Source organism: Lissotriton helveticus, chromosome 3_1 (genome assembly GCF_964261635.1).
Source record: "Lissotriton helveticus chromosome 3_1, aLisHel1.1, whole genome shotgun sequence".
In the NCBI taxonomy this organism is placed as follows: domain Eukaryota; kingdom Metazoa; phylum Chordata; class Amphibia; order Caudata; family Salamandridae; genus Lissotriton; species Lissotriton helveticus.
The window spans coordinates 376069067-376088714 of record NC_136061.1 but is presented as its reverse complement, the minus strand read 5'-3'; the positions used below and the strand labels follow the sequence as shown (position 1 = coordinate 376088714).

The 19648-nt window shown below is 48.1% G+C and overlaps 1 protein-coding gene across 1 annotated transcript in view; it reads right to left on the bottom strand.

Moving 5' to 3' along the window:
* Window positions 1–19648, bottom strand: part of BLTP2 (bridge-like lipid transfer protein family member 2) — a 748021-nt gene that overhangs the window by 442290 nt on the left and 286083 nt on the right. The window contains exons 15-16 of the mRNA XM_078680109.1: window positions 3750–3955; window positions 306–1416 (exon numbers count right to left, since the gene is read on the bottom strand). Coding sequence (XP_078536235.1) covers window positions 306–1416; window positions 3750–3955 — 1317 coding nt within the window. The remainder of the gene's footprint in view (window positions 1–305; window positions 1417–3749; window positions 3956–19648) is intronic.

Sequence of the window (19648 nt, the reverse complement as noted above, 5' to 3'; positions counted from 1 at the left end):
TTTTCAAGATTTTGCGTCCTAACACCCTCCCTATACACCTCTACGATGCAATATTATTTCAACACAATGACCACCACAGCTAGTCATTCACTTCTGAAACTGCAGTATCTCGCCTACTGAGGGAAGCGATGGATGCACAGCGCTGCCAAACCACCTCACCCCTGACCAGAACTATCAGCAACAGCACAAGTTAAGAAACTCCACCTAAGCACCAGTGCTCAAAGACTGGACTTTTCAATGCCCAATGTTCTAGCAGTCCTGACACAAATAAATCTGCAGCACAGCTTCTGCAACAGCAGACTCACCAAAAAACATCTTGACGCTCCATTTCACCATGCGGCACCACTGAATGACCAATTCCAGCCCTTCCGGTGGGTACGGACTCACATTGTCTATGTCCTTGATCTGCTCCACCACCCGCTCCACTCCATGAAAGGACTCATCAGCAAGTGCTACAATCTCCAAGTCAGTCATGGTCCATGTTAGTAGAGCTTTGCGCATGGGCGTGTTGGAGTAGAGGCGGCGGGAACGCTGAATGTATATCTCTATATTCTTCTTTTCAAGAGAGGCATAGAGCTCTTCAATCTTGCGGGCAGGCAGTAGTTCCCCATGCTGCTTCCGCAATGCCGCCACCTTGGCATCGAGCAGGCGCAAACGTTTGGCGCTTTCTTTGCTTTCATCCTTCATCAACTCATAGTTATCCCGCAGCTTCACCTCCAGTATGTCATCCAATATGACCCAGGAGAACTGTTTCACCTGAATAATCAGATCTGGGGGCAATGGTTCCACCCCTTCTCTTTTCCCCCGGTGGAGGCCTTTTAGCCACTTCTGGATACCAATGCCCTCTTCAAACGTCCTCGAGAAGTCATACTGGTTTGGAAACTCCACAGTAACACTGTCAAAAGAGAAAGCCCACACCCTGTTGCGCATGGTCTTCAGCGTGGGGAATGGGCTGCGGTGTAGAATCATCTCCTCTAGCTCCGGCACCATCTGAACTTCCACCCCCTTCAAGGTGAATATATCATTGCCATCAAAGGTGGCTGTGACCTCAGGAGTGTGCACCCTCAACGTGCTGCCATGGCGGCTTAGCGAAATCCCTGGAGTGGCCAGGCAGACATTACTGTCTGGGGAGAATGTGGCCCTCAGCCTTATTAAACTCATCTCCAGTGTCAGCTGCAGGACCCTCCTGTGCAAGGCATGTTCTTGACCAACCTTTATTATCTCTTCATGACGTTCAGACAAGCTCTCTGTCTGCTTGTTCTCACTTTCATTGGTAAGTGCCTCTGAAGGTTCAGCTTTTGGCAAGGTGACCGACTGCAGCAACGTCTGACATTGCATGGTGTCCAGAATGTGCTGATAAATGTACATATGATCCCAGGGAGTCCAATGGACCTCCAGCATCTCTCCTCCATGAACCTGCAAAAAGGAGAAATATTTAGTCTTTCAGGGATATCTTATCCAAGCCCCAGTAGGGCTAATTTTTGGTTAGCTCAAACATACAGGACTTTGACCACCCATCTAATTCTAAATGCTCCTGTCACTTTTTGTGGTTCAACTGCCTTGAGCAAACTACATTGGCTCCCCATTAAAAAGCACACTTATTTCAAATAGTTGTGAAAAGTTCAAAGCTTAGTTTTCAACTTAGGCCCCCTCCAATTATTAATAAATTCTGACTCTATAAAGCTCTTTGTTCTCTGAGCTCTCCGAGTTCTCTGCACTCTCCGATAGCCAACTTGATTATGGGTATCCAATTAAAGAAAGTTAGATGCAAGGGTCAGGCAAATTTCCCTTAAGAACATTTTATGCCCTAATTTGTACAGGAAAAAGTTGACAATATGGCTTTTCAGATAATCTAACTATCTGCATTTTGAATTACTTCCTTTACAGTGGACAGCCTTTGGGATAATAGTGCTCTATAAAATTATTCATTTAACAGAGGAGCTTATCCTCATATAAGTTACATTGCCACCAAAATCCAATCAGACTGGTGTATGTTATTGACACTACAAAACATTTTAGATCATCTACATTTATCATTGTGTACCGTTCATTCCTGCCTCAACATTAGAATTGCCAGCAGCACCACTACAGAAACATATATAATGTAAAGCTCCACAAAATAGGTAAACAAATAAACACCTCAATTTACAAGTCCTAAATGTTTCAGCCTAGAGGCCCAGTTATATAAAATTACAGACTTTCATAGTAATACCAAATGTACAAACTTGTACTGTAAAATTGTGAGCCTACAGTGCAAAGAAACAGCCATGCTCTCTATCCGCTGCCAAACATATGTGATCCCCCGATTTCCTTCTTATTCTTTTATTTTTACAAATGTTATATCAGAGAAAAGTCCACGAGACTGTCGTATTGCTGAGAATCAAAGCATTTTACCATCACAATACATATATTATAATTTCAACAAAGGCACTTACACTTCAAGTACTTAAAGCAACAGTACAAACATGTTGTAGGTACGTACAGTTGTGATACGAAAAAACACAGAAAATGAAGACTTTAACATAGACCATGTACACCTCTTCTACAAATTCATTAGAGAACCAAGTCAAAGGCAGACATCATAGCATGCAGGCAAAGGCAACGAGAAATGTATCACTTCAGTTGTCAGTGTACATTGGAGAGATCTATGAGTGTAGAAGGGAAAATTAGATATTAGCATTTAGGTCGTAACCATTTATGAAGTGTGGGGGTAAGAGATAGGAGTATTCAAATAAGTAATGTAAGGAAGAGGCAATGTGGGAGCAGGTAGTAAAGACATCAGTAGGCGGAAAAGATGCAGGTTAGAATGGTAGCTCAGCAAGAATAGCAGCTGATCCACAAGCCATGAAGGGGTACAAGACAGGGGCAGCTGAAAAGAATGAGAGAACTGGCAGCCAAAATGTGACAGATGGGTGAAAGGGAGGGTGATTCAGAAGATGATTATAATGAAATGGTAAGTGATTCAAGGAAAACGTTGGACAGGGGATAGTAGTGAAGAGGGCATGTAGGTAAGATGCCATTGAGGAGCTGGTAGATAAGCCATCATGGTAGGTGGAAACGGTGTCTAATCTTTTGGGGTGTTGGAGGAAGGACAGACCGATGCTAGCAGATAGGCCATACACTTTCAAGGGTCACAATGAAAGCAGAGGTGGTACTGGACAGAAAGAGAATGCAGGATATTCAAGCAGACGCGAACAGGTACTTCATCTATATTCGAAGTAAATACAAGAAGGGAAAGGAAGCAGTTGAGAAAAGGAATGTGAGGGGTAGACAGACAGGTGCGAGGAAGTACATCATAACCATTCAATGGAAATACATCAAAAAGACAGATGTGAAAATTGACTTTCTAATTAGAATGAGCTAATCCACAATTCAGCTTTTTAAAAAAAAAAAAAAAAGACTTAAGGTGAACATGTACTCCATTATACATACAGTCTCGTGGTGTGATGACATCTCATATAGGACTTGTATGGCAGCATGTCTTATCTTTGCAAAAGACAAATATAGGACACCATCTTCATTTACACCATGTACAAGTCAGAAGACGTCAGAGTGAGAAGGCTCATGCTTGGGAAACGTACCCTAGCCTTATAGGGGGAAATGTAAAGAGATGTACAACCCCAGCATCTTGTACTGTACTTATTATTGTTAATTAGCAGTGTAAAATGTTCGAGAGGGGCAGCTTTTTTCAGACTTAAAAGAACAGGCCACAAGAAGTGAAGCAGAATTGTCAGCAGTTGTACTTTTACCTCAATAGCTCGGATGCTGGTGTGGTAGGTCGCTGACAACGAGGACAGGCTGATAATGGGCTCAGGTATTTTCATGGCATGAAGGCAGATATGCATAGGCTCAGTTATTGATTTCACCAGAGCAAGAGCCACGCCTTGGAAGCCCACCTTGAAGCTCTCTGCACTTCCAAGCACTGTTAAAATATCCACTCTGCCCTCAGAAGCTCCTAAAATAATAAATGAGACACCATAATGTTGACATTAGTCCAAAATAGCCTAGTCCTGAAATAAGGAAAGTACAGCCTTATGGTGAATCTTACCAACCAAAGAGGTCGCAGAGGAGAAATAGGCAGCAAGTAGACAAAGTGCCAATTTGCATGTCAATTCGCAACTAGAAAGCTTCCAAGTCAAAAAGGTTAATCAGCCTGAACCATCCCTAAACCAAAAATTGCAAATACTATTTTCTCTTAAAAAAAACAAATCACTTTACCTGCTGCGCACTTATTTTATATTCAATCTGTTTGTACAAGTGAATTTCACCTACTTTTAAAAAAAATGTATTTTTTATTTTAGAGTGTTTTATAAAGCGGGCACATGACCTATGGGTATCAGAGCACTGTACGTAGGGTTGAAAGAGCAAGATGAAAGGTATTGACAGATAAATCAAAGTAAAGAGTCACAATGGGCTGTTGCAACATATAGCACAATTATACAACAGTTGGTCTATTAATATTCCATTAGTCTTCTTTGTTCTAGCAACTTCGTGGTGGGCATTTGCTGCTGCTCTGAAATTCTTCAGTTACAGGTACCCCAAGGAGCAGAGCTTTCGAGGTTTCTCCTGTACAACGTGTCTCTGATCCATCTAAAAGTTGCTGTCCTTGATACCATCCTTGTGTCCTAGGACTTCGAAGACTATGCAAGGAATCTATTAATTAATATGGAGTAGCGACCGGGTACTCTCTGATGTGGAAATGCTAACCACAGAGGATGAACTTCCACTAGACACTGTTCTGGGCGTCGACTTTCTCTTCGACGTCGATTTATGCCGAGACGTCGACTCCTTCCTCAACGTCGATCTTCTCCATGACGTCGATCTCCGTGTCGACGTTGAACGACGGTGTTGCCTCGACGGCGAGCGCCGATGTCTTCGGGACTCAGCACGACGACGATGGTCTGTGAAGTTCTCGACGTCGACCTCGTCCGAGGTCTCGATGTCCTTCCCCTCGACGCCGAGCGTCGACGTCGCTTCGACCAAGAGCCCTGGGTCAACGGTGAGCATATAGTAGTCATACCTCTCGACGCAGACATGGTAGCCATCGACGTCGACTGGGACTGGTGCCGTTTCTGGGCCTTCTCTTGACTGGGGAGCCCCCCCAGAGGCCGATGCATGGGCAGAGGAAGAAGATAGAGTTCCTCCATGCCCAGAGGTCCCACCTGCATCCTGATGTCTTCTCTGGTCCAGGCCTTGAAGACGGATCTTCTCCCTGTCAGGCTGGGTCCTCCTGGAGAAAGATTGACAAATATCACAGGAATCAGGAACATGTGTTGATGGAAGACAGAGTATGAATACTCTGTGTGAGTCTGACTTGGCCTTCTTCCTACCACACTCAGGGTACTTGTTGAAGAAAGCTGGCATTTCTACAGGAAAGAGGTGGACTAGCAGCTCAAAAAAGCAGCAAATGGAAGTTAAAGGCCCCAGACGTCGAATGAAACACTAAATAGATCAAAAAAGCTCCAAAAATTGAAGTAATACCAATAAAGGTAGAGCTCAATGCTCCAGGGTCCTGCTAGCAGGAACCGGAAAAAAGAACTGAAAGTAACTTGCCTTTGGCTGTGCACCATGGGATACCGAGGGTCTCAGCAGGGTTCCTTAAAGGCATGGTATCCCTTTTCCAGACACATAATGGCAGCCTATGGGGCTTGTCTGTCCAACCCTTCCTCTCTATCATGATAAAGGATTTTTGTGAAGGGGAGTTTCTCTATGTGTGAAACTCTGTAATATGTTTACATTTCTATATTATTTGGCTATCCTTTTTCACTTCAGGATGAAGTGCTGGCCAATGTAGCCTTGTTAATTTCAGGCTGCATTATTTGTCTTTTATTTTCTCTTAAGTGTCTATGCAGGCATGCAGAAGAAGACTACTTAAGAGACTATTTTGATTGCTCCGGGGTCCACGCACATGGGCGGGACTATTCACAGATTATGACTATAACAGAGATTCCCTACTACAGAACTTTTTTACCTCTTTTTTTGAACAAGAGGGTCAATGGGTTAGAGAGTATCTTGGGTGGTAAGGAGTTCCAGATCCTTGGTATTGCCCCTGAGAAGGATCGTGTGTATGTTTTTTGTTTTTGGAATCTAGGAGGTTCAGGCCTGAGTTAAAACTTCTTAGGTAGCGGCTGCCACCGGAGATTCGAATCTTGTCTGCCACGTAACTTGGTTCTTTGAAATGTAATGCTTTGTGAGTGAGGCTGGCAATTTTCAGTTGAGTTCTTGCCTCGAGGGGAAGCTAGTTTAGATACCTAAGCGATGGGGTGATGTGGTCGAAGCTTCTAGTTCCTGTTACCAGTCTCGCCGCCGCATTAAGAGTTGTTTTGAATGGAGCTGTTCTTGCTTTGGGTAGCCCTGACAGGGTCGCCGAGCCGTATTCTAGTCTGGAGACCACCAGTGCTTGTACTGCTTGTTTGAAATCCGAAGGTGGTAGAAAGGTTTTCAATTTCTTCAGAATTCTGAGATGGAATATCGCACTGCGTGTGGTCACACTGATGTGAGCTTTCATATTTAGATTCTAGTCCAGTGTTATTCCAAGGGATTTTGTGGAGTCAATGATGGTAGGTTTGAGTGCGTCCAGGTGCTTAAGCCAATCTTGGATGAGTGAGGAGCTGTTTTGTGGGGAGAAAAGAAGGATGTTTAGCTTGAGGTTGTTTTGAGAGAGTCAGGACTGGGTTTTGACTAAAGTGTTGTTTAGTTGAATGACATCGTCTGGGGAGGATATCTTTAAGTATAGTTGTGTGTCGTCTGCGTACATGTGGTATGCAATGTTTGCTTGGTTGAGGATTCCAGTTAGTGGTTCCATATATATGTGAAAGAGTGTGGGGAGATGGTCCACCCTTGGGGAACTCCACACCTCATTGGTGAGGAGTCAGAGAGTGAGTTGCCAAGTTTGATGCATTAAGAGCGATTCTGTAGGAGGGAAGCAAACCAAGCAAGCACTTTCCCAGATAGCCCCATACTTTTTTCGAGTACTTTTAGTACGGTGTTGTGGTTGACCGTGTCAAACACAGATGAGAGGTCTAGGAGGATAAGTAAGCAAGAGTTGTTGTGGTCTAATATCTTCAGGGTGTCATCAATTATATGAACAATGGCCGATTCAGTGCTGTGTCCTGATCTAAACCCTGATTGAAATTTAAATTTGTTGAGTAGGTTGAAATGTGCTGGCTCAGTTGGTTGTGCACACATTTTTCTAGCAATTTTGCTATAAAGGGGATATTTGACACCGGCCGAAGGTTGCTCAGGATTATAGGGTCACCACCCACTTTTTTCAAGAGGGGTGTCCCTTGACCAGTCTTCAGGCATTCTGGGATCCTGCCTTGTTTTAGTGATGAGTTAACAATCTCCGTTAGTATAGGAGAGAAGGTATGACTTATTTCAACGATCCCATACCCTCCACAACACTAAGGGAACTGTGAGGTTGGTTTCATAGATAGTAAAACCTTGAGGACCGTGTCCTCTGTTAATGTTTTGAACTTGTTCCATGTGGCTTGATGTTTGGCCTTGTAAGGGTGGTTCATCCCTTGTTCCATCATCTGGCATGTAGGGTCATTGATGGGATAGTGATCATTGACTATATTGTACTATATTGAGTATATACCTACTTCTTAGAAGAGGCAATTTTCGACCAGAGGCTCTAAATCTGACCCTTCTTCAAGGTTAGTGAATGCTACAAAATGTGAAGAAGCTACTCCCAAGTGCCATACATTGTGGTCTTACCGGCCACTGGTGTGGCGGTACTTGCGCAGGTGAAGTTGAAGATTTTGTGGCTAGACTCCAGACTGAGCCCCCAACCCGACGGCTAGCAGAAACTGGGCTCACCATGTGCGCTGCCAGAGGCTCTTTCGCCGCCAAACCTATAGCCGACCACAGTGAAGGACTGGCAAGGGCCACAATACTAGAGGTGAGGAGGCAGCATCTTGAGAGGTGCAGACAGGGGCTCCTCTGGGGCAGTCGACCCACGATCGGCGGGACGCCTTGTGCAGTTGGGCATCCGGTAGGTGCTCTGGGACATTGAAATGGGGGAGGCCCAGGAGATCTGAGACCTGGCGCCGCCCACCCTCCCCCGGTATTGGACCCTGTTCCTCTGCCTCCGCAGCCCGGGTGGGGGCTGGGCCCGAGGCCAGCAACTATGGGGACTGGGCTGAGCACGTTCCAGGCAAACCCTGACCGTAAGATCCACAACCCTCTGCCTCCTGGTGCCGAACTGTAGCCCCGAGTTGGAAATGGGGATTCCAGAAGGCCACCCGGATCAGGCTGAACTGCGGGAACTGCGCTTGACCCCCGGCCTGCCACCCCCGGGACGGGTCGGCGGGGCTGCTGCGTGGAAGTATATGAATTTTTAACAGAGGAAACACCTGGAACAACTTACGCGGTGGCCTCCTCCGGTCCTGGTGCGGGGAGCGTGGGCTGGTTGATCCGATGCCAGTGCAGGCGGGAGTTGCAGAACTGACATGGACCTGGAGACATCCTATCAGGAGGTGAGTCCCGAGGCTAATCGGGGATGCGCTGCTCGGCCCGCGGTCGGCGGGAAGCAGCTCCTGCTTCAGTAAGGAACCTTTGAACTGACCCAGAGCCCAGGTTCCCCTCATCTAGAGGAGCCAGTCATCTGCACCCAGGAACCTGCCGAAATCCATGAGAACGTTGAGCCTCAAGATCTGACGCTGGAGGTGCACTCCATTGCCTTCCCTGGGCCCAGCTCTGAGGACATGGACCTTTCACGCAGCCCCCATATTTAACTGCACACCCTGTCATTAGTAATGCCTTACACTGGAGGAAACAACAATCCTTAACTGAAGAGGAATCTTATGCATTCCCATACAGACGCTATCGCAGATAGTTTTTCTACACTCTTAAGTATTGTTTACTGGGCGACAGATGCTATGGGGAACTATCTGGGTGGGTTGGGTGGGTGGATGGATGGGTAGTGACTGTTTTCCCTGCTTTTGCTACTGTTTGCTTGTTCTTCTGCGACACTGTGTACAAAGCTAATGATGCATCCCTGGGTGGCCTGTGTGGGGATGTCGTGCACACTCGGCTGCCTCTTGAGCCTGGCCATCTAGATTATCTGGGCACTCCAGACCCCCAGCCCGCATGCTCCTACCCTAGCGTGATGTCACAACCTTACAGTAAGAGTGAACCCCTTAGAATCCTTTTATGGAACGTCAATGGACTCTTAGATACAATTAAGCAGACAGCGATGTTAAATTTCGCACGTCGTGTTCGCCCATATGTCCTCTTGCTGCAAGACACTCACCTTCTTAGCACGTCTGGGCTTTAATAGAGAGTGGCACTCAGGGTTCTCCAGAGGGGCTCGAGGAACAGCAATTCTTCTGTAACGCTCCCTCCCATTCACAGCGACTCACAGGGTTATTGAACCATGGGCGGTTTCTTTACCGTTACAGGCACACTTGGGGGAACAAGTATCAAGTTGATGTCAGTGTACGCCTTACCGACAAACTTAGACTCCACACTTCGGGCAGTTGTGAACAAGCTATCTTCCCTCCCCCAAAAGCCTAACAGTGATTGTAGGGGATTTCAATGCTGTTCCTGACCCCACCAACGACACCATGGGCCCACCATCCTCCCATAGAAGGCTGTGGGCTAGACGTCTCGTAGACTGGTCCACTAAACTGGGCCTTTGCGACATCTGGTGTACCTGGCACCCTAGAACACTACAATGCACACATACATTTGTTGCGCATCATACATACTCCAGCACTGACCTAATTTACATGCCCGCCCCAGACTGCAGATTGGTCACAGAGGTCCAGATCCTGGAGAGAGGTGTTGCAGATCACTCCCCTCTCCTGCTACAGGACCCTCGAGAATGCTATATCCCACATGAAGACTAAATGCGTGGTTTCTTCAGGACCAAAAATATAAGGAGGGGATCGAAAGAGAACTGAAGCACTACTTCTGAACCAATGATGGCACTGTACAACTTCACGGTACATTGAGGGAGGTGGTCAAGGCTATAATTCGAGGATACGCTAAGGGGTTCCTTAAACATTGACAGCAGGTCCAAGATCGCCACTTCTCCGAACTTGAGGTCAAAGCCCTCAGCCTGGAGAGGACCGCGGCCGCAGCGAATGGAGAGGCGGACGTCCAGCTGCTCCGCTTAGTACAAGAGAATATTAGATCCATCTCTCTTGAACCCACCAAAACGATCTGGAGGTCCTCAGTGGCCAGGGTGTATGGCTGTGGAGACAAAAATGGGAATTTGCTTCACTGTCTCGCTACTCATCCCCTGGCCAACCGGATAGGCCCCGAAATTCGGGACCCAGGTAGACAAGCTTTCCGCACTCAGAGAAATGTCCAGGAGCTTCACGGCCTACTATGCTCAGCGGATCACTTACACACACCTACCGCCAGCTCCCTTTTTCTGCGAGGTTTCTCTCTCTTGCAGTTCCCAGAGAGGGAAGTTAAGGCCTTGGACAAACCGATCACCACTGAGGAAATCAGTGAGGCGATCTCAGCTCTGGCCACTCTCAAGACTCCTGGTCTGGACGGTTTCCGGGCAGAATATTATGCAACGTTCTGAGACATCTTGACCCCACTACTCCACACTCTATTTGATGAGGTCCTGGAAAGAGGCTCCTTCTCCACTGACACCGCCACCATTGTGGTCATACCTAAAACGAGCCTTCCCCCACTCTCCTGTTCTAGCTACTGTCCGATCTCGTTAATTAATACTGAGATTAAAAACTATGCCACGATTCTCGCCACCCGCATGAAACGAGTGATTTACACTTTTATACACCCTGACCAGTGTGGCTTAATGCCACTTCGCAGCACACAACACTGCCTGAGATGACTTCACCGCCATCTCGTCACTCCTTAATTGGCATTAGGGCTCCTTGATTTCGAAAAGGCCTTTGATATGGTTGACTGGCACTACTTGGGGTGTGCACTGGAGCGTGCGGGCATCGGTCCCCACTTTCAGAAACTGGTTGCTGTCCTCTACTCCAGCCCGTCCGCTAGAGTCCTTGTAAACCTGTCACTGTCACGCACATTACCCATCAGGAGGGGTACCCGACAGTGGTGCCCATTCACTCTCCTCATATTCACTCTCGCGATAGAGCCTTTGGCTTGTCTTATACAGATGGATGAGAGGATTCAGGGATGGCACTGGCATGATTCCAATGAGGACCGAATTGCCCTATACGCGGACGATGTCTTGCTCTTTTTGGCCGACCCAGCCAATTCTGGACCGAGATGCCTCCACATTCTCCAATCCTTTGAGAGAGCATCTAAACCCAACTAAATCCAATATAGTGCCACTGCATCCCTCACAGAAGTGTGTGGATTGGCAAACCACCATTACCCTACGGAGACTCTCTTTCAAGTACCTTGGTATTTGGGTGGCCCTTCTCCCAGAGCTAACCTGGTCCCTTAACCCCTTCGCTGCGGCGGCAATTCCGCCGCAGCGCTAAGGGGGCGGGGTAACGGCACGGCGGTCCCGTGCTCGTGACGGAACCGCTCCGTCACGGCACGCGGGTGAGCAGTGCTTGTGACAGAACGGTTCCGTCACGGCCCCGCCCGCTCAATAGAACGCGCCGCGCAGGCGCGAAATCAGCGCCGCGCTGGCGCGGCGGCGGGGCCGTGACGGAACCGTTCCGTCACCAGCACAGCCCACCCGAGGCTCGTGACGGAACCGTTCCATCACGAGCATGGGAGGGGTTAACGTGAGCGCACTGCTCAAACATACAAAAGAAGATCTTAAGTTTTGGCAATCCCTTTCAAAGTGGAGAGGTGTGGTGCAGAGGCCAGGGCAGCTAACTTTGGAGCACAGGGTTCACAGTTCAATCCCCGGCTCCGGCAGCAGCTAAGCTCAGCACCATGTGACTTTAGGCAAAAGCTCACTTAATTTCCACGACGGCCCCCAGCGCCTTGAGACACGTAAGGGTAAGCAGTTTGCGCTTTGCAAATATGGATTTTAACCCCCTCGGCAGCATTGCCTTATTAAAAACTATGGTTCTGCCCGCCTCCTCTATGTACTTAAGAACCTCCCGCTCCATCTCCCCCGCAGTTGTTTCTGTGGGTTGGATGCGCTGATCAAGACTTTCCTCTGGGGTGGCTCAAGATCGCCGCTGTCAAAAGCCCCCCCTACCACGGTGGTATGGGGATGAAATCCCTTTCTAAACTATTGGTGTTCCACGACTGGTTTAATGGGGGATGGGCAGACCCGGCCTACCGGCTTGAGCTAGAGAACCTTGGATTCTCCCGGATGCTATACGGAGCTCCTATTTCTCACACTATACCCTCAATCACCTAGACAGCCTTTCTGCCGTGGCTATCTGCGATGTGGCACACCCGGTGGGACGCCAGGAGTACACTGCAGACACCCCTCTGGAACGGAACACACCTGCAGGAGGTGGGGTCATTGACAGGCTTTCAGAAATGGGTAGCACCCAGGTGGAAGATGTGTGGAGAGGGGACCATTTGTACTCCTTCCAACAGTTGCAACAAACATATTCCCTACAGCCTACTCAATTCTAAAAATATCTCCAATTGCGACATGCTCTTGCCCTGCATATTCCAGAACACATGACAATCCCGGAGTACAGTCCAATGGAAGCTAAGCTCCTTATGGGAAATCTAGGGAAGGGGCAATATCCCAAATTTATCAGTCCCTGATAAACAACACCCCATCCAAATTGGATCCCTTCAAGGCCCAATGGGAGGAGGAGGAGGACTGGAGAGATGAGCTAATGGCTCCAATGGTACTCTCTATATCGGCCAGGCACTGGCTCATTCAAATTTACAATCTTCACTGTACATATCTTACTCCTGTGAGGTTGTACAGGGCGGGGTTCCTCCCGTCCCCAAAATGCCCTGTGTGAATCGGAGCCAGCTGACTTTTACCACATTACTTTTGCACCGTCCTTTCCAAGTACTCGGAGTTGATTATAACTGAACTGAGTGCCATACTTGGGTGGGCGGTTCCCCTCGCTCCTCTTGCTCTCCTCCTAGGGGTGATGGACAGATCTCATAATGACAAGTCGTTCCTGGGGATGGACCTGTTGGTGGTCAAGACACATCGCAGCGTCGTGGAAGGACTCAATAGCACCTTCTATCGCAAAATGGCACAAGGGTTTGACTGGTGTGCCATACAGGAAAAGACTGGGTATGAGGCAAGAGGCTGTCCTGCTAAAGACCGGCATGTATGGGGAAAATGGTTGGGCCTGCTGGAATGAACTGCCCCGGGGTGCTGGGCGGTCTGGGGTGGGGGCTAGGTCTTCTCCATCACTGGGCCTGTCGGGGAACTGCTCTGTGATTGTACTAATGTATAAGTTATGTCGCAGAAATATTCTGTTTCTTTTGGTGAACATGAGAACAAATAAAATTGCTTTAAAAAAAAAAGAACACTATATCTCAGAAATGACTTCTTGTAGCACAACGGCATATCAGCAAAACACACACTCTTCATGTCCTTCACCTACACAGTTGGCCCTAATCAAGTATCTACTCTAACGGTGTATGTATGCTTCTTGTGTTGAAGATAATGCTATGGAAATGTTTTACTTCTAAACAGCCTAGAAATATTAAACCTCAACCTCTAAAAACAATCCTCTTTAAATATTAACTCCCCTTCCTTTAAGGCCAATGGCCTCCAATTTAGGCAATTTAAAAAAAAATGCCTAGAGGTGATTCAGTTAGTAGTACTATTTCCTCTCATATTACAGCACTCTGCCCTAACCCTTGTACTTAAACTACTCATAAGGAAGAAAATAATTACTTACCTGTAGCTTCTCAGCATTGGTATCTTTCATAGAATCACATGCTTAATTCCATCCCTTCTCATTTATTCGAGATGGGAGTCCTACGATAAGATCGTAACAGTAGTACCAAGGGACTTCATACCTGAAAGGCCTCAGAACAGTACCACTTTAGGAAAACACTGTCCTCACTCAATCTTTAACCAATGAGTTAAGAGTGTCCCTAGCCTCAGCCCTCCAGGAGGCCATCTCATCTCAGATTTCGGGACCACACGTGAAATATGTAAGCATATGTTAATCTGGGTGTGCCTTTTTTTGTGAAGGCGAGAGGGATGCACATGAATCTATTAAAGATACCAATACTGGAGAACTACAGTTGCACAAAAATACTTCTTCCCTTTCCCAGCATTGGATCTTTCATAGATTCACCTGCCGGAATCAAAATAGCAAGCAGCATAAACAGTAATTCATACATACTTTATAGCGGATGGTAGGAAACAAAAGAAAGGCTTACCTTATTTGAAAGCATGGTATAGAACTGCTAAATGCATTGCTGCCTGTATCTCTGTCTGATCAGTGGCGGCTGCCACCTACGGGGAGTAGTGGGGTGGGCAAATGGGTGGTTGATGCTAGTGCATGCAGCACAAATTACATCAATATGCATTACATTATTGTTACTTTAAAGCACAAGTTACTACTTTTGTAACAATATATCTGTAAGAGACATTAGTTAGTGATAGATTCCTTACCTTAGAATATCCCCAGGCGTCAGACTGGATCCGGCAAGTTTTGCTCAGCAGTACCCCTGCGCGTCAGTAGGTGGCGTCCTGCGGCTCCGCGTCCATCACTGGTGTCGTAAGCGCCGAGATGATCTCACAGGGAGTACTTAGGCGCCACCATGCGCGCTGACGTCAGTTCTGTACTCGACTTTCCACGGCAGGAACGCAGAGCCATGCCAGATAGCGACCATTGGTGCATAAAACCAGGACCCTAAAAGGGTTCGCCTTAACCCTAGTAATCAGTTCACAGAACGGGGAGGATAGGTGGGTCGGTAAGGAATCTATCACTAACTAATGTCTCTTACAGATATATCGTTACACAAGTAGTAACTTGTGCATCTGAAAGAGACACGTTAGTGATAGATTCCTTACCTTAGAATAGATACCCCAGCAATACCAACCCCGGTGGTGGGTCTGCGAACAAAATTACACCAGAAAGTCACGGAGCACAGAATGGCCAAAGAAGCCGTCCCTCTGGACTTGACTGTCAAGGTAGTAGTGCTGGGTAAATGTGTGCAGCGAGGCCCACGTAGCTGCCTGACAAATGACCTGCAAGGGAACGCCGCGTCCCAAGGCAGTAGTAGCTGCCGTTGCCCTGATGGAATGGGCACGCAACTCCACAGGAGGCTCCTTCTTAGCCAACGAATAGCAGGCCTTGATGCAGAGAACGACCCACCGAGAGATGGTCCGTTTGTGCACGGTCTGACCTTTTTTGGAGCCCACATTGCCAACAAAGAGCTGGTCATCCACCCAAAACTGTTGTGTGTGGCTCAGGTAGAAGGAAAGCGCACGTTTTGGGTCCAGACGGTGGAGCCTCTCTTCCTCTCTGGAAGGATGCGGAGGCGGAAAGAAGGTGGGCAAAGTAATGGTATGCCCGATGCGGAAGCGCGTGACATCCTTTGGCAAGAAAGAAGGACGGGTCCTCAGAACCACCTTGTCCGGATGAATTGAAAGGAAAGGAGGTTTAGAGCCTGGAGCTCACTCACTCTTCTGGCAGAGGTGATAGCTACCAGGAAAGCCGTTTTAAGAGTGAGAAGACGTAATGAATATGCTACTTACCAGTATGCATCTGTTCTTGGCATGTAGGGCTGCTAACATTCATATCTAGTGCATAGATCGCCGCCTAGTGTTGGGTCCGGATGATTGCACATTGTTGTCCTGGAAGAGTCTTCGAAGTATCACGAGATAGGTGGCTCCTCCCCTGGACTACAGTGCGCATGGGCATCGACTCCATCCCCAGATTGTTTTTAGCCATTGTGGCAGAGATGGAGTGAAATAGTGTAAAGGATGTCCATGCTAATGATTGAATGCAAGAGAGTATCTGCAGCCGCTACGGGCACCGGGGAGGAGGGCGGGCGATATGAATGTTAGCAGCCCTACATGCCAAGAACAGATGCATACTGGTAAGTAGTATATTCAGTTCGAGGCATGTGGGCTGCTAAATTCATATCTAGTGCATAGAATACATAGCAGTCCCTCCATTAAGGGCGGTTGCCCGTGCCAGCTGCAGAAGCCTGAAAGAGTGTTTTGAGAACAGCTTGTCCTACAGCTGCTTGCTGTTTGGAATGCACATCGACACAGTAGTGTTTGGTAAATGTGTGTGGTGTAGACCACGTAGCTGCTCTACAAATGTCTTCCAAAGGAATGTTGCCCAGGAAAGCCATGGAGGCCCCCAACTTGCGTGTGGAGTGCGCCCTTGGGGGTATTGTTAAAGTACGTTTAGCTTTTTGATAACAGATTTGAATGCACTTAACAATCCATCTGGCTATTCCTGCTTTGGAAATAGGGTTGCCTTTGTGCTGTGCTGAGAAGGCAACAAAAAGTTGTTGTGTTTTTCTAAAGTGTTGTGTTCTGTCAATGTAGTACATCAACGCCCTCCTAACGTCCAATGTATGAAGCATTCTTTCCGCTACTGTTTGTGGGTTTTGAAAGAATGCGGGCAGGTCAATAGTTTGGTTGATATGAAACTGTGACACCACCTTAGGAAGGAATTTGGGGTTAGTGCGGAGCACCACCCTGTTTGAATGAATCTGGATGAATGGCTCTTGGATCGTGAGCGCTTGTAGCTTACTAACACGCCTGAGCGATGTAATAGCAATGAGAAAAGCCACTTTCCATGTCAGGAATTGAATCTCGCATGAGTGGAGTGGCTCAAAAGGTGGTCCCATCAGCCGAGTGAGGACCACATTGAGGTTCCACACTGGAGCTGGTGGTGTTCTCGGAGGAATGACTCGTTTCAGTCCCTCTAGGAAAGCTTTAATGGCAGGCACCCTGAAAACAGAGAGATGCTGCCTGTTCTGGAGATAAGCCGCTATGGCGGATAAATGTATCCGAATGGAAGCGTACGCTAGATTGCATTTGTAAAGATGTAACAAATAGCAGATGATGTTAGGAATGGATGCATCTAGCGGGTTGATGTTGTGGTCTGTACAGTAAATGACAAACCGCTTCCACTTTGCTGCATAGCAAGCTCTGGTGGTGGGCTTCCGTGCCTCTCGGATGATGTCCATGCATTCAGGAGGCAGGTTGAGGTAGCCAAACTCTAGGACCTCAGGAGCCAGATCGCCAGATTGAGTTGTTGCGGATCTGGATGCTGAATGTCGCCATGGTTCTGCGTCAAGAGGCTTGGGGAGAGATGCAGCCTTTGATGCGGTACCACGGAAAGTTCTAGAAACGTGGTGTACCATGGTTGGCGTGCCCACGTTGGAGCAACCAGGATGAGCGTCATCGAGTGTTGCTTTAGCTTTCTTGCCACCAGCGGAATGAGAGGCGCTGGGGGAAAAGCGTACGCAAATCTGCCTGACCAGTTCATCCATATCGCATTCCCCTGCGATTCCGGGTGAGGGAACCTGGCGGCAAAGCTTTGGCATTTTGCGTTTTCCCTTGTGGCAAAGAGGTCTATCTCTGGATGACCCCACTGCTGGAAGTACGGGTGCAGTACTGATGGATGTATCTCCCACTCGTGCATTTGATGGCTGTACCTGCTGAGCAGATCCGCCATCTGATTGTCCTTGCCCGGGAGGTGTTCCGCCATGAGGAAGATGTTCCTCTGAATGGCCCACTTCCACATGCTCTGAGCCAGATGAGACAGCTGTGGCGAGTGAGTACCTCCCTGCTTCTGGATGTAGTACATGGCTGTCATGTTGTCCGTCCGGATCAGCACGACCTTGTTGCACAGATGTACTTTGAAGGACTTGAGCGCCATGAAGATTGCCATCAATTCTAGGTAGTTGATGTGCAACTTCTGTTGCTGGGTGGACCACAGTCCCTGCACCGTGTAGTGGAGCACATGAGCTCCCCATCCTTGGAGAGATGCGTCCGCTGTTAGGATAATCTGTGGCACAGGCTCCTGGAACGGTCGTCCCTTGCAAAGGTTGTGTGGATTCCACCAATGCAGAGAGTTGTATGCCCGACCGGTCACCAACACTAGGTCTGTCAGTTGTCCCTGAGCCTGTGTCCACTGATTTGCCAAGCATTCTTGGAGTGGACGCATGTGCAACCGTGCGTGCGGGACTATGAAGATGCAGGAGGCCATCATGCCTATCAACTGCATGAACACTCTCGCTGGTAGGGAGTGTTGTGGTCTGAACCTGTGGATGAGCGACTGAATGTTGTCGATCCTGACCGGGTTTGGCTGAGCCATAGCAGTCAGGGTATTTATTGTTGCACCCAGATACTGCCGCACATGGGCTGGTTGAAGGTGCGACTTTGGGTAGTTTAGCGAGAACCCCAGACTGTGAAGGAGGTGAATGGTGTGGGACATGTCCGCGGCGCACTGCCGTTCCGACTTTGCTTGAACAAGCCAGTCGTCTAGGTAAGGGTAGACATGTATGTTCTGCCTCCTGAGGTGCGCCGCAACTGTCGCCAGACACTTTGTAAATACTCTGGGGGCAGTGGTCACTCCGAATGGTAGGACCTTGAACTGATAGTGCCTGTTTTGAATGGTAAACCTGAGGTATTTTCTGTGGGATGGGTGGAGTGGTATGTGAAAATAAGCATCTTGAGGTCCAAGGTTGCTAGGAAGTCCCCTTGGTTCAGCAGGGGAAGAATCTGCTGCAGTGTAAGCATGTGAAAGTGTTCTGACAGTATATACAGGTTGAGGGGGCGTAGATCCAGAATGGGTCTGAGGGATCCGTCCTTTTTTGGGATAAGGAAGTACAGGGAATAGACCCCTGTGCCTTCCTCCTCCACTGGTACGAGCTCGATTGCGCCTTTTTGCAGCATCACCACAACTTCCTTGTAGGAAGGTTGACCCCTGACTATGGTTGCCCCCAACTTTTTGCCTGGTGTTTTGCTGGTTTTCTGACTTAGTTGACCTGAGGCCCTGCTGTTCAGGACCTCAGGCCCACTGCTCTCTCTGTAAAATGGATTCCATGTACCTTAGGTACATATCTAAATTGGATACTGAGTCACCTTATCAGTCCCTGTACTGTGTACCTTAGGTACCCAGGGCCTAGGTGTACCCAGGGCCTACCAGGGGCTGCAGCATGTATTATGCCACCCCTGGATGGCCATCCAAATCTGACACAACTGGCTGCTTGACAGCTGGGGCAAGGTGGTGTAATCACCCTTTGCTTTAGATATAGTATACCTATATCTAACCCTAAAAATGGACACACAGATCTCCTATCAGTCACTCCTATGGCAGGCCTTAACAATCCTGAAGGCAGAGTGCTTGGAATCGTGTGAGATGGTGCTCTGGCATGAGCTGAGCCTGTCTGCGGCTTTCGGGACCCATCCCTTAGCCGTTTCCATGATATCGCATACCATATACTCTTAAGTGCATTATAATCCTCGCGGTTATGTGCCAACTCTGGTATCGCTTTATCAAAACATGTCGAGTAAGGTGTCATACGAATTGGAATACTAACCCCTCGCCAATACTGGCGACGGGGTTAGCATTCCACCCTTCTAGAGGGACACGACATGCCTGTAACCTATAACCCGGTTAAACGTCAGACAGAGCCTTAGCATCCACAAAATGGATGCTGCCACCGAGACACAAGTCTGCCCTCCTGCTGCTGGGAGTCCTCCCAGAGCAGGAGATAAGGACAAAGGGTTTCCTGCCAGGGGCGGTGCCAGCACCGTCCCAGACAGGGTTTTGTGTATTGAAGGTAGGCAGGGCTTTAGAGGAAGGTGACTGCAAGT